At 44.1% G+C, this 14,310-nt stretch overlaps 2 protein-coding genes across 3 annotated transcripts in view; one reads left to right on the top strand and one right to left on the bottom strand.

Annotated features, from left to right (window-relative positions):
• Positions 1–12,444, bottom strand: ruvbl1 (RuvB-like AAA ATPase 1). Of its 2 annotated transcripts, none has more exons than XM_036983680.1 (11): positions 12,421–12,444; positions 9,769–9,855; positions 9,473–9,605; positions 7,271–7,422; positions 7,098–7,187; positions 5,980–6,129; positions 5,756–5,819; positions 5,353–5,551; positions 5,082–5,184; positions 4,859–4,950; positions 1–474 (listed from the first exon to the last, which is right to left on the bottom strand). In XM_036983680.1, the coding sequence occupies exons 2-11, from the start codon at positions 9,814–9,816 to the stop codon at positions 315–317; spliced, it is 1,191 nt and encodes a 396-aa protein (XP_036839575.1). In that variant the 5' UTR covers positions 9,817–9,855; positions 12,421–12,444; the 3' UTR covers positions 1–314. The 2 variants fall into 2 exon arrangements, with proteins under 2 accessions (XP_036839575.1, XP_036839574.1); XM_036983679.1 differs by lacking the exon at positions 12,421–12,444 and adding an exon at positions 10,059–10,402.
• The window catches only part of eefsec (eukaryotic elongation factor, selenocysteine-tRNA-specific), a 23,640-nt gene continuing 19,883 nt past the window's right edge, over positions 10,554–14,310 (top strand). The window contains exons 1-2 of the mRNA XM_021609959.2: positions 10,554–11,325; positions 13,723–13,930. Of these exons, the coding sequence (XP_021465634.2) occupies positions 11,022–11,325; positions 13,723–13,930 (512 nt within the window). The 5' untranslated portion in view covers positions 10,554–11,021. The remainder of the gene's footprint in view (positions 11,326–13,722; positions 13,931–14,310) is intronic.

Here is a 14,310-nt window from a genome sequence, read left to right on the forward strand (position 1 = left end):
TCAAGTTTTCAGTTTTATTGAAAAAATCTAATTTTATTAACACGCAAATAACCTTTAAAACAATGTATTTATCTGAACGTAACAAGCTACTACAGTGGATGATGCACAGATGGGGCAGCTTGATGGGGGCTCAGAACAAAAGGATGAGAGGAAGGCTGGAATGAGAGAAACAAGAACGAGCAGGATGAACTTTACATGAAGGAGAACGAGGAGAGAAAAAGAGACTGTCAGGGTTTACAGACATTTGATGCCTTGTGGTAGAAAGTGAGGATGAAGGGAGGTAGAGAAGGGTGGAGGGAGTGGACGATAGTTCTTTATTTCATGTACTTGTGCTGCTGGTCCTGGAGGATCTTAGCGGAGGACTTGGCATCGTAGAAGAGTTCGTTGATCTCCTCCACCTGCTCCCTCTCTACTCCCTCCTTCCCCTGGACTCTGCCTAACAGACTGGCTGGGGTCAGCAGCTGAGCCGCATACCTGACAGAGGAGGAGAGGGGTGGGTGAGTCAGTACGCACGCGCACACACACACACACACACAGTATGGGTCTCTCCAACCTTTTCTAGCATGAGAGCTACTTTAGAATTATGAAATATGTCAAGAGCTACTTAATTTTTTTCCCCTAGCATTCAAATAGGCACTCTTTGTATTTTCCCAAATTCCATTTTCTCTGTGTTATTTTTCCAGGTTTGGGGATTTTTGGGGGGATTTTCACTCAAAATCACAACTATTCATAGAGAAACAAGAAATTGGATGTTTGGAGTTCATCTCAATGCTTAAATCACATGAGAATACAATTTTTGCGTGCTGGGAAAAAAAGAACAAATTCAGATTAGAGTATTAATACCCCTTTAATTGTGCATTTTGCAAGAGAGGATTTTGCTGGTCTAGGGATGTGTTTGCTGTTACATATGCCATGACACAGCTTGCAAAACAAAAGCCCACCCGATTGATACAAATAATCATGATATACACCGAGTATACAAAACATGACAGACTGACCAGGTGAATCCAAGTGAAAGCTATGATCCCTTATTGATGACACTTGGGGAGGAGACAGGTTAAAGAAAATGTTTAAGCATTGAGACATGGATTGTGTATGTGTGCCATTCAGAGGGTGAATGGGCAAGATAACAAATGTAAGTGCCTTTGAACGAGGTCTGGTAGTAGGTGCCAGGCGCACTGGTTTGTGTCAAGAACTGCAACTCTGCTGGGTTTTTCACACTCAACAGTTTCCCGTGTGTATCAAGAATGGTCCACCACCCAAAGGACATCCAGCCAACTTCACAACTGCGGGAACCATCCCTGTGGAACGCTTTGGACACCTTGTAGAGTCCATGCCCTGACAAATTGAGGCTGTTCTGAGGGCAAAGGGGGGTGCAACTCAATAATAGGAAGGTGTTCCTAATGTTTGGTAAACTCAGTGTAATTCTGCCAGGAAAGCATACCTTGCACTTAACATTTAAATGAGAAGGTTTTGGGGAAAGTATTTCTGTCTATCCAGAAGTAGCTAACTGGTTACACGAAGTGAATGACAGAAACGCTCACACATCGGTGGAAGCTGTGGAGGGGAGGGCGTCTCATAATAATGTCTGGAACAGAGCAAATGGAATGGCATCAAAAACATAGAAACCATGTGTTTGATACCATTCCAACTATTCCGCTCCAGCCATTACAATGAGCCCGTCCTCCCAAATGAAGGTGCCACCAACCTCCTGTGACACACATACAAGGAAAATATTGCTGGAAATTAATCGACAGACAGTGTTATGTTTTTATAAGCCAATTGTGACTAACTAGGGATAATGTGGATTTGATTTGATAGAAGCCAGGAGCTTGAGGTGTCTGATACTGGACAGTTTGCGGTAGAGGCCGACCATCTGTGCTGGTCTTATACATAATAGTAAAATGCTTGATTGCATGTAACGGCATGAATGACTCAGATGCTGTGTAATGGCATGAATGAATGATTATATTGAAGTAGGCTAAGTTACATTTAAACAGAAAAGAGGCAGAAGGTGAGGTCAGGACAGGTGCATCAAAGCTGAAACAAAGACTGGAAAACAGCTTCCATCTCAGGGCCGTCAGACTGTTAAATAGTCACCACTAGCCGGGCCTCCGCTCAGTACCGTCCTGAACTTTAGTCACTAGCCGACTAACACCCGGTTACTCAACCCTGCACTTTAGAGGCTGCTGTCCTATGTACATATTAAAGTGACCAGTGTTCCACGTCTAAAGTTGACATACTGTTTTAGCCATTTCATATGTACAGTGCATTCAGAAAGTATTCAGACCCCTTGACTTATTCCAAAATGTAATTTCGTTACAACCTTATTCTAAAATGTATTAAATCGCTTCCCCCCCCTCAATCTACACACAATACCCCACAATGACTAAGCAGAAAACATGTTTGTAGTAACTTTAGCAGATTTATAAAAAAAATAAACAGATATAACATTTACATAAGTATTCAAACCCTTTACTCAGTACTTTGTTGAAGCACCTTCAGCAGTGATTACAGCCTTGAGTATGACGCTACAAGCTTGGCACACCTGTATTTGGGGAGTTTCTCCCATTCTTCTCTGCAGATCCTCTCAAGCTCTGTCAGGTTGGATGGGGAGCGTCGCTGCACAGATATTTTCAGGTCTCTCTAGAGATGTTCGATCGGGTTCATGTCTGAGCTCTGGCTGGGCCACTCAAGGACATTCAGAGACTTGTCACAAAGCCACTCCTGCATTGTCTTGGCTGTCCGCTTAGGGTCGTTGTCCTGTTGGAAGGCGAACCTTTGCCCCAGTCTGAGGTCCTGAGTGCTCAAGGATCTCTCTGTACTTGGCTCCATTAATCTTTCCATCGATTTTGACTAGTCTCCCAGTCCCTGCCGCTGAAAAACATCCCCACAGCATGATGCTGCCACCACCATGCTTCACCGTAGGGATGGTGCCATGTTTCCTCCAGATGTGACCATTGGCATTCCGGCCAAAGAGTTCAGCCTTAGTTTCATCAGACCAGAGAATCTGGTTTCTCATGGTCAGAGTCTTTAGGTGCCTTTTGGTAAACTCCAAGCGGGCGGTCATGTGCCTTTTACTGAGGAGTGGCTTCTGTCTGGCCACTCTACCATAAAGGCCTGATTGGTGGAGTGCTGCAGAGATGGATGTCCTTCTGGAAGGTTCTCCCATCTCCACAGAGGAACTCTGGAGCTCTGTCAGAGCGACCACCGGGTTCTTGGTCACGTCCCAGACCAAGGCCCTTCTCCCCCGATTGCTCAGTTTGGCCGGGCGGCCAGCTCTAGGAAGAGTCTTGGTGTTTCCAAACACCTTCCATTTAAGAATGATGGAGGCCACTGTGTTCTTGGGGACCTTCAATGCTGCAGAAATGTTTTGGTACACAATTCTGTCTCTGAGCTCTACGGACAATTCCTTCGACCTCATGTCTTGGTTTTTGCTCTGACATGCACTGTCAGCTGTGGGACCTTATATAGACAAGTGTGCGCCTTTCCAAATAATGTCCAATCAATTGAATTTACCACAAGTGGACTCCAATCAAGTTGTAAAAACATCTCAAGAATGATCAATGGAAACAGGATGCACCTCTGAGCTCAATTTTGAGTTTCATAGCAAACGGTCTGAATACTTATGTAAATAGGGTATCTGTTTTTAAAAAATTATATATTTGCAAACATGTCTAAAATCTGTTTTTGCTTTGTCATTATGGGGTATTGTGTGTAGACTGATGCGTGAAAAAATAATTTAATACATTTTAGAATAAGGCTGTAACGTAACAAAATATGGAAAAAAGTCAAGGGGTCTGAATACTTTCCGAATGCCGAATACTGTATTCTAGTCAAGTCCATCCTATTAAACTATTGCTGTACATATACTATTCTATGTATTCTTCAGATATAAACAGGATGGATAGAATATATAGTACACATTCCATCACATATATGCCGGACTCTGACATTGCTCATTCTAACATTTCTATATTTCTTAATTCCATTCTTTTACATTTTAGATTTGTTTTCAAGATACTGCATGTAACTTTAAAAATAATCATCTCCATGCAGGGATGATTTCTGTATTTTGAGAGTTACCTATTTTGAAAACTTGATTGCTGACAAGCAAAACAGTTTGTGACTATGCCAACAATAGACTAATGAAACACCAAAATATGTTTTTGGGTGGAGTTTTCCTTTAACAAGTGGATTTTGCTCTTAACTCGTGTAGTAGCCCATCCTTCTCCCGACCAACTTCCTGTGACATGTCTGATTATCAATCAATGCGATTTTGTTTCAATTCATCTCCATCTGTACATTTGATTAATTGATCTCTGGCTGGGCAAGTTTTGGGATGGAATTTTCTTTTAGGCTACATAACATGCTAGCAAAATGTTTTGATCAGCTAATATGTGAGCAAACTATATATAATAAAGATAATCATTAGGACTCATCTCAACATAGCTAACATTTTCCCAGCCTAATTGTTACCAAATATCCAAACTGATTCAATGAAAACATTGAGTGATTTATCAAGAGTACACCACGCTAGTCGCAAATCCGCGCGATGGTGCTGTCCCGATTAAAACGGTGCTGAAATGATCACACACACGACTATTTCTTTAAACAATTCTGAAAGTTAATTATTAGGCGAGCTACTCCTAGCTGGGCTGCGAGCTACTCCTAGCTGGGCTGCGAGCTACTCCTAGCTGGGCTGCGAGCTACTCCTAGCTGGGCTGCGAGCTACTCCTAGCTGGGCTGCGAGCTACTCCTAGCTGGGCTGCGAGCTACTCCTAGCTGTTGGAGACCCCTGCACTAGAGACAGTGGAGTGAGCACACATGCACAGAGTAACCGACTGGTGAGTGTTACCGGAGTGTGGTCTTGGTTCCGATCTCTCCCAGGTGACTGAGGGCCTCCTCACTGATGTTGATCCCCTCGGTCTGAGCACGAATCTTAATGATCTACAGAGAACACACACACGCTGTCAGCATCACGCTACAGTGACCACATACTTCATATATTAACATACCATCACTCACACATTCACACTTCATATGTAGGAATGCCATCTCGGACATGATAACACACACACCTGCTTCATCTCCTGCGGTGTGTAGAGCATGGTGCGGATGATCATGACTCGGTCCAGCAGGTCCAGGGGAATGCCATGAGGAGAGCTGATGTCCTCTGTCCCCCTGATAACCAACCAACCACACAACAGAAAGGTTAGTAAACAGGGTAATAGGTTGCTATAACCCTAACATGTTTGGGAGCATAATTAGAGTGTGCAACTTTATAAGTTCCAAAACAAACTGTCAGAGTAACTCACATTCATGCACATTAGCACACACACACCCACCCACCTGATGAGGCAGTTGCCCCTGTTGGAGGCGAATACTACGATGGGTGCGATGGTGCTCTCCAGAGCTCGGTGCAGGTAGGTGAAACATTCGATGTCCAGCATGTGCACCTCGTCCACAAACAGCACCCCAGGGACCAGCTCAGCCACACCCTGGTCAATGTAGCGGTTTACCACCTTGTTGATCTCAGCTCGCAGCTTGTCTAATGTACAGCATGAAGAGCCAATGAAGAGTCAGGGATCAAGCAAGGGAGCCAATCAAAAGGCAAGGACAGAGCAGAAAGGGTGGGGTTCTTTTGAATGATGCTTATTGGGGGGGGGGGTTGAAAGTACAAGCTGCTATTACTACAAGGATAGAACTAGGGCTGTGAGTTTAAAAAAGTTAGGTTACGTGCTTCAGGTCTTACCTGTGATCTCGGTCTTCTTGGGCTTCATCAGCTGTCCCATCATAGACAGGATATCTTGACCTCCCTGAGAGGACAGGAACCTCACTTTAACAACCAAAGATCAAGTGTGTCTTTGTTTGTGCATAATTCTTTTTCAATCAACAGTTATTTTCTAAGTGTATATCTGCAGTGCAGTCTCATATTCACTTGAATCAGGGTCTAGGGGAGACTGTGTGTGTGTGTACCTGTGGTCTAGCATTGGCAATATCCAGGTCGTGTAGCGTGACGTCTTGGATAATCTCTTTCTTCTTGTGGACGTCCCCCTTAGGCAGCGGCACGTACTCCTCAGCCTCCAGGTCAAACTCTGTGGCAAATGTGTCACACCGACCTTGTCTCTGTGCACACCCCATACACATGGAAGGAATGGTTCAACACAGAACACAGGCATTAAATATTAACCCAATCCCATTCAGAGGTGGTCAGGTGGCTGAAACTAGGCCAATCCCATTCAGAGGTGGTCAGGTGACTGAAACTAGGCCAATCCCATTCAGAGGTGGTCAGGTGACTGAAACTAGGCCAATCCCATCAGAGGCGGTCAGGTGACTGAAACTGGGCCAATCTCATCAGAGGCGGTCAGGTGACTGAAACTGGGCCAATCTCATCAGAGGTGGTCAGGTGGCTGAAACTGGGCCAATCTCATCAGAGGTGGTCAGGTGGCTGAAACTAGGCCAATCCCATCAAAGGTGGTCAGGTGGCTGAAACTAGGCCAATCACTTCATAGGGGAACAAAAAGAAGGGATGGGAGGAGTGAGAGCAGGTGTGTATGATTGGACTCCATGCCATCTTAAGGAAGGCATGAAAGAGGCGGGGGGATGAAAGAGTCAGGGAGGGTCCTCTGGGGGCTGTCAACAGCAACAAATGTAAGGCCCCCAGCCACCTGTCCCCCCCGTCACACCTACACCCTCGGCCCACCTGCACCGATTAAAGAAGCCGTCAACACAAGCGTCAAACTATGCCATGAGGCCGTCCACCAGAACAGAGGAAGCGGAGGAGAGATGGAGAGATAGGGAGAATAAAACCCAGGGGCGATGAAGAGCTGGAGAATGCCTACAGTAGAGAGATGAAACAGAGCCGGCATGAAGGACTGGCCCAGGAGGATAGCGCACTGTTCTTTTAGTGTTGTTTTATTTGGGGGGGTATTCTTAGTTTGTACTTGTTTGTTAGTTTATCTACTTACTCCGTTTACAATTACTCTGGACTTAAACGTTTGAGCCATTGCAAATGTGTAATTTGTGTATGGGAGCCTTTCCAAAGCGAGTGTTTGTATAGAAGTGTACTGTAATAAGTGGAAGTGTACTGATACCTTGACGGCGCCACTGTTTGCTTCAATGTAGATGACGTCTCCCGCTTCCACACGCTCCTTCTGCAGGCTCTCATAAATACTGGGGTCCAGCTACAAAAACAACATAGAGACAGACAGTGAGACACATGGGCAACTTCTATATGGACTGGTCTAGCCTCTGACTCGTGCCTGACCTTGAGCTGCTTGGTGCCCTTGCCGGTCTTCAGTCCGATGATGACGTGGCTGATGGTCTTCCCGTAACCACCCATGGGATTCTCTGTCTCACAGGGGGTCAGCTCTGTGACCTCCCCCTCATACACCTCCTTGGTCTCCTTAATACGTAACCCTGGACGAGGGAGGACAGGGTCACACACAATGAATGAAGACTCTGTAAAGCCTTACCCTCTTGAATCAATAAAAAACGCCACATCCTTTGGTCTACCTGGTGGATCATTTAATGGAGATTGTGAGACTGTGTGTACAGTGCATGGTCCTCTCTCTTTGTAATGTGAACACACTGTAGCCCTTGTTCCTCCTGCATACAGCCTCCCAGTGTGTGAGTGGCAGGGGGGGGCACACTTCTGAGGGAGAGACCATCTGTCAGAGTGCTCTTATCAGGGGGGTGTCGACAGGCTCAGAATGTATCCCGCCATTTTCCTCCATCGTTAAACTTGTGTGTTCTGTGGGGTGAGGGTGCTGACCACCACTCTGCTCTCAACCCACGCTCCATTTCCTTCTCTGTGACAGGTAATGTCAACACTCCAACAAACCCCTTCCCCCAATCCCTCTCCAAGGCCATCCTCCCCAGTGTCAGCCACACTGATACCCTCCCCGAGTCCTGCTTCTGTCCAGCAGGAGGAGAACACCTGGCTCTGGAGTCTATTCTGATGGTGGTGCAGCAGGGGAATGGAGGGTGCAGCTTTATCTGGTCTCCAATTGACCCAAGCTTATGAGCTTGTGTTAGTGCTGAGCGATTAACCAAATGTTTGTTTGTTTTGTAAAGCAACTACTTGACCAACGTTGGTTCAATTATTTTAATTTAAAAAAAAATGTTTTGTTGCTGTGGGCTTATTGTGCAGTTTCTCTAGAGATAAATCAGATCAAGACCAAACTGTGCGATGTAGTAGGGAGTTATAATTTCCAACAGGCCAATATTCTACATATACTGAACAAAAATATAAGCAACATGTAAAGTGTTGGTCCCATGTGTCATGAGCTGAAATTAAAGATCCCAGAAATGTTTCATATGCATGAAAAGCTTATTTTTCTCAAATGTTGTGCACACATTTGTTTACATCCCTGTTAGTAAGCATTTATCCTTTGCCAAAATAATCCATCCACCTACAGCTGTGGCATATCAAGAAGCTGAATAAACAGCCTGGTCATTACACAGGTGCACCTTGTGTTGGGGCCAATAAAGAAGCCACACTAAAATGTGTAGTTTTGTCACACAACACAATGCCACAGACGTCTCAAGTTGAGGGAGAGTGCAGGAATGTCCACCAGAGCTGTTGCCAGAGAATTTAATGTTTATTTCTCTATCATAAACCACCTCCAACAACGCTGTTTTAGAGAATTTGGCAGTACGTCGAACTGGACTACGTGTAACCACGCCAGCCCAGGACCTCCACATCCGGCTTCTTCTTCTTCATCCAGACAGCTGATGAAACTGAAGAGTATTTATGTTTGTAATAAAGCCCTTTGTGGGGAAAAAAATCATTCTGATTGGCTGGGCCTGGTTCCCCAGTGGGTGGGCCTGCCCAGTCATGTGAAATCCATAGATTAGGGCCCAATTAATTTATTCCAATTCACTTCCTTATATGAACTGTAACTGGGTAAAATCTTGAAATTGTTGTATGTTGAGTTGTATTTTGTTCTGTATAGTTTCACACATTAAAACGTAGTAATTAACTACAATCCCCATAATCCATTGCACGTCTACTTGTCCGGTCTTACGCCTGCTACGTAAAAGAGAGAAGAATGCATAATCGAGAGGGAAAGAGAGCAGTTGCTTTGAGGTAAAATACATGACCTAAGTGATTGATAGTTGGACCTAAGTGATTGATAGTTGGTATTCAGCAGTCATAAAGTATGCCTTATTTACTTTGAAGAACTACTAAAATAGCGCATATTGAACATTTCTACCGCTTCTTAGACTTGCTTTCAATGAGAAAGATAGGACTATAACTCACATTTCTATGTGAATTTAGTCAGGTCACCCAAAAAAGTTACATACTGCAGCTTTAAAGTCCCCCCCAAAAATGTGAAACTGAAATCAAAAACTGGGATCATTTTTTACATAATCGAACTGAAACCACCTCAAAAAGCACAACTCGCTCAGCACTAGCGTGTGTGATCCATTCCCAGTGGCCCTGTGTTTGTGTGTGGCCCCTCACCTATGGCCCTCCTGAAGTTCTCCATTAGCACCTCTGTTTTCTTGATCTCAGAAGAGTAGACCTCACTGCCCACCATGGGGCAGAAGGGCACCTTGTTGCCGAGCTCCTGTGCCATAGCCAAAGCCAAGGCGGTCTGCAGGGGGGGAATGAGATGGTGCAAAGTAGGGTTGGTCAAAGTCTCTCAAGTTGTATTCTTTCTATTACTGTGGAGGCCAGAAGACACAGTAAGCATATCAGACATTTCACAATTACGACTTTGGGGTATCATTGAAGTACTGCAGTAACATCTTGTCTACCTTTCCTGTACCGGGAGGTCCAGCAAGTAAAACTGCCCTTCCCGACATCTTCTTTGAACGGATCAGTTCCACAATGATACCACAAGCCTGTTGACAGAAAACAAAGGTAAAGAACATCCATAGATATATGTATATGTTTAATTGAAAAAGAGGTATAGAAAAATAAATACATCTAAGAAAAATGCAATACAAACCTACTTTCTGAAATACAGTGGCTAGCTAAATAACTAAACGTAACCTACTTTTGATATAACGTTAACTAGTTAGCTTGGCATCTCGTTTGCTAATACCTCTCTTGCGGTCTCCTGTCCAACAAGACCTGACGCATTTTGCTTTGCGTTCCCGGCATCGTCTAGCCCGAGTCCTTTCACATGACTGTGAGACGCGATGCGCTGGGTTTTCGTGGTGCTTTTGACTTCCTCGATCTTCATGGCTGTGTATTTTATGAACGTCTTATAATAAAGTAACAAATGCAAACAAAAATGCTCCCTTCCTGATCGTTATTTATTCACATTTAGAATTGGCGCGGTAAAACAAAACAAACAGATGCGATCTGTTTCAGTGTGGTATGATAAGAACTGTTTCCATGTGGGTTACCAAGGAAGTTGAAGGAAATAACACAAAAGTTCATTTTTTAGCTCTAAGAGGTACACTATTGGACAATTATGCTCTTCTGTTATAAAGCGATTGGATAGAAGCACTGTCAATCTCACCCATACAAAAACAACCACGCCTCTTTTTGGCTTTTATTTCCGCTTGTGTTCACGTCACTTTGACTTTACGGAAACTAGTACATCATTTGAGATTGATTCCTGCCTTTGTGATTGCATTCCATCGCCTACACTCTCTTATCAAAAAGTTTGTTTAATAAATGTAATTCGTTTTGAGTTCTAAACGGATATTTTCTTCACACCTCATGATTTTGTAGCCTCTACTTGTGAGAGGGAGTAAAACGTTACTCACACTGGCATAATTTCCAGAGGACTGTTTTTACTGATACGCAGGAAGAAAAGTTTTGTGTAGCTCGACAGCTAACGTTTGTGTTTAGTTACCTTTATTTCATCAAACATATGAATTAATTGTAACGTAAGGAGTTTAATGTATGAGTTTATTGAATGAATATTAGTTTATCGTAAATGTTGTCAATCGTGTTGTGTCATTAACTTACTGAACGTAACTACAGTTCAAGGCACAGCCAGTAACGCTAACTGCTGAGGTTGCGAAAGGAGCAGATAGCTAGCTAACTACCAGTCATGGCAGACTCGAGCAACAACCACCCGAAGACATTAAATTTTAATGTGGGGGTACTTGGGCATGTCGACAGCGGGAAGACATCGCTTGCCAGGGCGCTCAGCAGCACAGCGTCCACGGCTGCCTTTGACAAGAACCCCCAGTCCCGAGAGAGAGGCATCACTCTGGATCTCGGCTTCTCCTCCTTCAACGTGGACCTCCCCGAGCAGCTGCGGGAGGACCCCGGGGGCCACGGCTACGACAACCTGCAGTTCACGCTGGTGGACTGTCCTGGACACGCGTCCCTCATTCGCACCATCATTGGGGGTGAGAGAAGTGAATGAGAATATCATATTACTGCAGAGAGAAATCGATACCCTAACCGTAGTAGCAAGACAGCAAATGTTCAGGTGTTGACACCTGTGTAATGGTGGAGATCCCATCACTCACACTAAATGACTGTACATGACACGTAGTGACATAATTCAATTGTCCAGTCGGCTGTCTGACATCTCCTGGTACTCTAGAGTTTGACAGCCAGCTTTAATAATGGCAAATGGGAACATACTAGGGCTGCAGAATAAAGAGTACACATTAGAGGTCGACCGATTTATGATTTTTCAACGCCGATACTTATACCGATTATTGGAGGACCAAAAATTGATCGGCCGGTTATTTTATTTGTAATAATGACAATTACAACAATACTGAATGAACACTTATTTTAACTTAATATAATACATCCATAAAATCAATTTAGCCTCAAGTAAATAATGAAATGTGTTCAATTTGGTTTAAATAATGCAAAAACAAAATGTTGGAGAAGAAAGTAAAAGTGCAATATGTGCTATGTAAGAGGGCTAACGTTTCAGTTCCTTGCTCAGAACATGAGAACATATGAAAGCTGGTGGTTCCTTTTAACATGAGTCGTCAATATTCCCAGGTAAGACGAGGTTGTCGTTATTATAGGAATTATAGGACTATTTCTCTCTACCATTTGTGTTTCATTAACCTTTGACTATTTAATGTTCTTAAAGGCACTTTAGTATTACCAGTGAAACAGTATAGCTTCCGTCCCTCTAGTTAGCGTGCGCTAACAAGCTAGCCATTTCACTTCGGTCACACCAGCCTCATCTCGGGAGTTGATATGCTTGAAGTCATAAACAGCGCAATGCTTGACGCACAACGAAGAGCTGCTTGCAAAACACATGAAAGTGCTGTTTGAATGAATGTTTACGGCCTGCTTCTGCCTACCACCGCTCAGTCAGATACTTGTATGCTTGTATGCTCAGTCAGATTATATGCAACGCAGGACACGCTAGATAATATCTAGTAATATCATCAACCATGTGTAGTTAGTTAACTAGTGATTATGATTGATTGTTTTTTATAAGATAAGTTTAATGCTAGCTAGCAACTTACCTTGGCTTACTGCATTTGCGTAACAGGCAGTCTCCTTGTGGAGTGCAACGAGAGAGAGGCAGGTCAGGTCGTTATTGCGTTGGACTAGTTAACTGTAAGGTTGCAAGATTGGATCCCCTGAGCTGACAAGGTGAAAATCTGTTGATCTGCCTCTGAACAACGCAGTTAACCCACCGTTCCTAGGCCGTCATTGAAAATAAGAATGTGTTCTTAACTGACTTGCCTAGTTAAATAAAGGTATAAAATAAAAAAAATCTGCGCACAAAAATACTGATTTCCGATTGTTATAACTTGAAATCGGCCCTATTTAATCGGCCATTCCGATTAATCGGTCGACCTCTAGTACACATACACTTGATACAAATATACATCATTTCTTGACTCAACAATTTAATCCAGCCATTACATGGTTAACCCACACTGATTGACTGGCCCCTCCACTAGCCTGTGGCTTGGAAAGGAAGAGAGAGAGGAGGAATGGGTAGAAGTCTCGGGGAGGACATGAGAATACCTTACGCCCCAGCTTAGTTATTTCCCCTTTCTTTCTTGCTACAATCTCCCTTTCTCTCTCTCCTCACTCCTGAGAAGTGTTCTTTGGCTTTATCCACATTTTATTATTTTTGTTTAATTATTTCTAGGTAAGAAATGTACTATGTATGCTGTAAGTGGAGACTGCTTTGACAGGGCTGAGAGGTGAGGGTATGCATTGGTGGTAGAAGACGATTGAAACTGAAGGAAAATAGGATAAGGAGAGCACACACAGTGGGAGTGTGGCCTGAGTCAGTGTATATGGCTGGTAGTTGGCTATATAAAGCCAGTGTGTCCCTGTGGATGGCAAATGCTGTGGATTAGGGCAGAAGGAAGGTGTGGGGATCAGGGTATGTAATACACTTCCTCTCCTGTCCCCAGTGGGGAAAGCACAGGAAAGAAAGAAAGCCAAAGAGAGGCAGAGGAAAGAAAGACTGCCAAAGTGAAGGAAAGAAAAGAGGGAGAGGAAAGACAACCAAGTGAGCTGGGGCTCTAATTTCAGCCATCTAGCCGTTCTCCCTTGTCTACATCTTTATCCTTTGTACCCTCCCTCTTCTCTCCCTCTCTTCGTTATTATTCTTGGTTGTCTGTTGCTGTTTCTCCATTGGTTGCTCAACTTATGACTGGTCCTTTGGGCCCTGTGTAGATGAGCTGTAACCATGCAGTGCTGAGTGGTCACAATCATTTCGCTGCAGTAGTTTTGGACTGGGGTGTTTATTATGGACAAGCCATATAGCCTACATACAAGTCTAATAGTGAGTGTGTGTGTTTCAGGGGCTCAAATCATAGACTTGATGATGCTGGTGGTAGACGTGGTGAAGGGGATCCAGACCCAGACAGCAGAGTGTCTGCTGATAGGAGAGCTGACCTGCCCCCGCATGGTGGTCATTCTCAACAAGACTGACCTGCTGCCGCCCAACAAGAGACAGACCGCCATCGACAAGATGACCAAGAGACTGCACAAGACACTGGAGAACACCAGGTAACACACACACCAGGCCCCCAGTGTCCTTTCTGGAGAGTGAAGTCACCAGTTCTGCTGGTCGGCTACTATGTAGTAACCTAGCGGTGCCAAAGCTCTGGGCCTGTATCCACAATCCATTTCAGAGGAGAACATTTGTCCTAGGTGCTGAGAATCGAGACATTTTACTCCTACTCTTATGGGTAAAAATGAAAGCTATGCAAGGAGGGCTTTAGTCATAAGAGATACCAAGTCGACAGATTATTTAGGACGTCTCATAAGCTGTCCTAACCGGTTAATAGTTACCAGCAGGGGTCTTGATAATAGAAAAATGCAGCGAGTAAGTGGTTCCTGCACCACATGCAACTGCTTTGCAGTTGTTGAAAGAATGTTTTGATATT

This window comes from Oncorhynchus mykiss, chromosome 7 (assembly GCF_013265735.2).
Source record: "Oncorhynchus mykiss isolate Arlee chromosome 7, USDA_OmykA_1.1, whole genome shotgun sequence".
NCBI lineage: Eukaryota > Metazoa > Chordata > Actinopteri > Salmoniformes > Salmonidae > Oncorhynchus > Oncorhynchus mykiss.

Excerpts from the sequence above, each read along its gene's own strand:
- ruvbl1 (XM_036983679.1), bottom strand. The coding sequence starts at position 10,199 with ATGAAGATCGAGGAAGTCAAAAGCACCACGAAAACCCAGCGCATCGCG. Across the intron at positions 6,130-7,097 it reads CAAACAGTGGCGCCGTCAAG|AGACAAGGTCGGTGTGACAC; the intron begins GTATCAGTACAC and ends GGGTGTGCACAG. Across the intron at positions 475-4,858 it reads GGAACCAAGACCACACTCCG|GTATGCGGCTCAGCTGCTGA; the intron begins GTAACACTCACC and ends CTCCTCTGTCAG.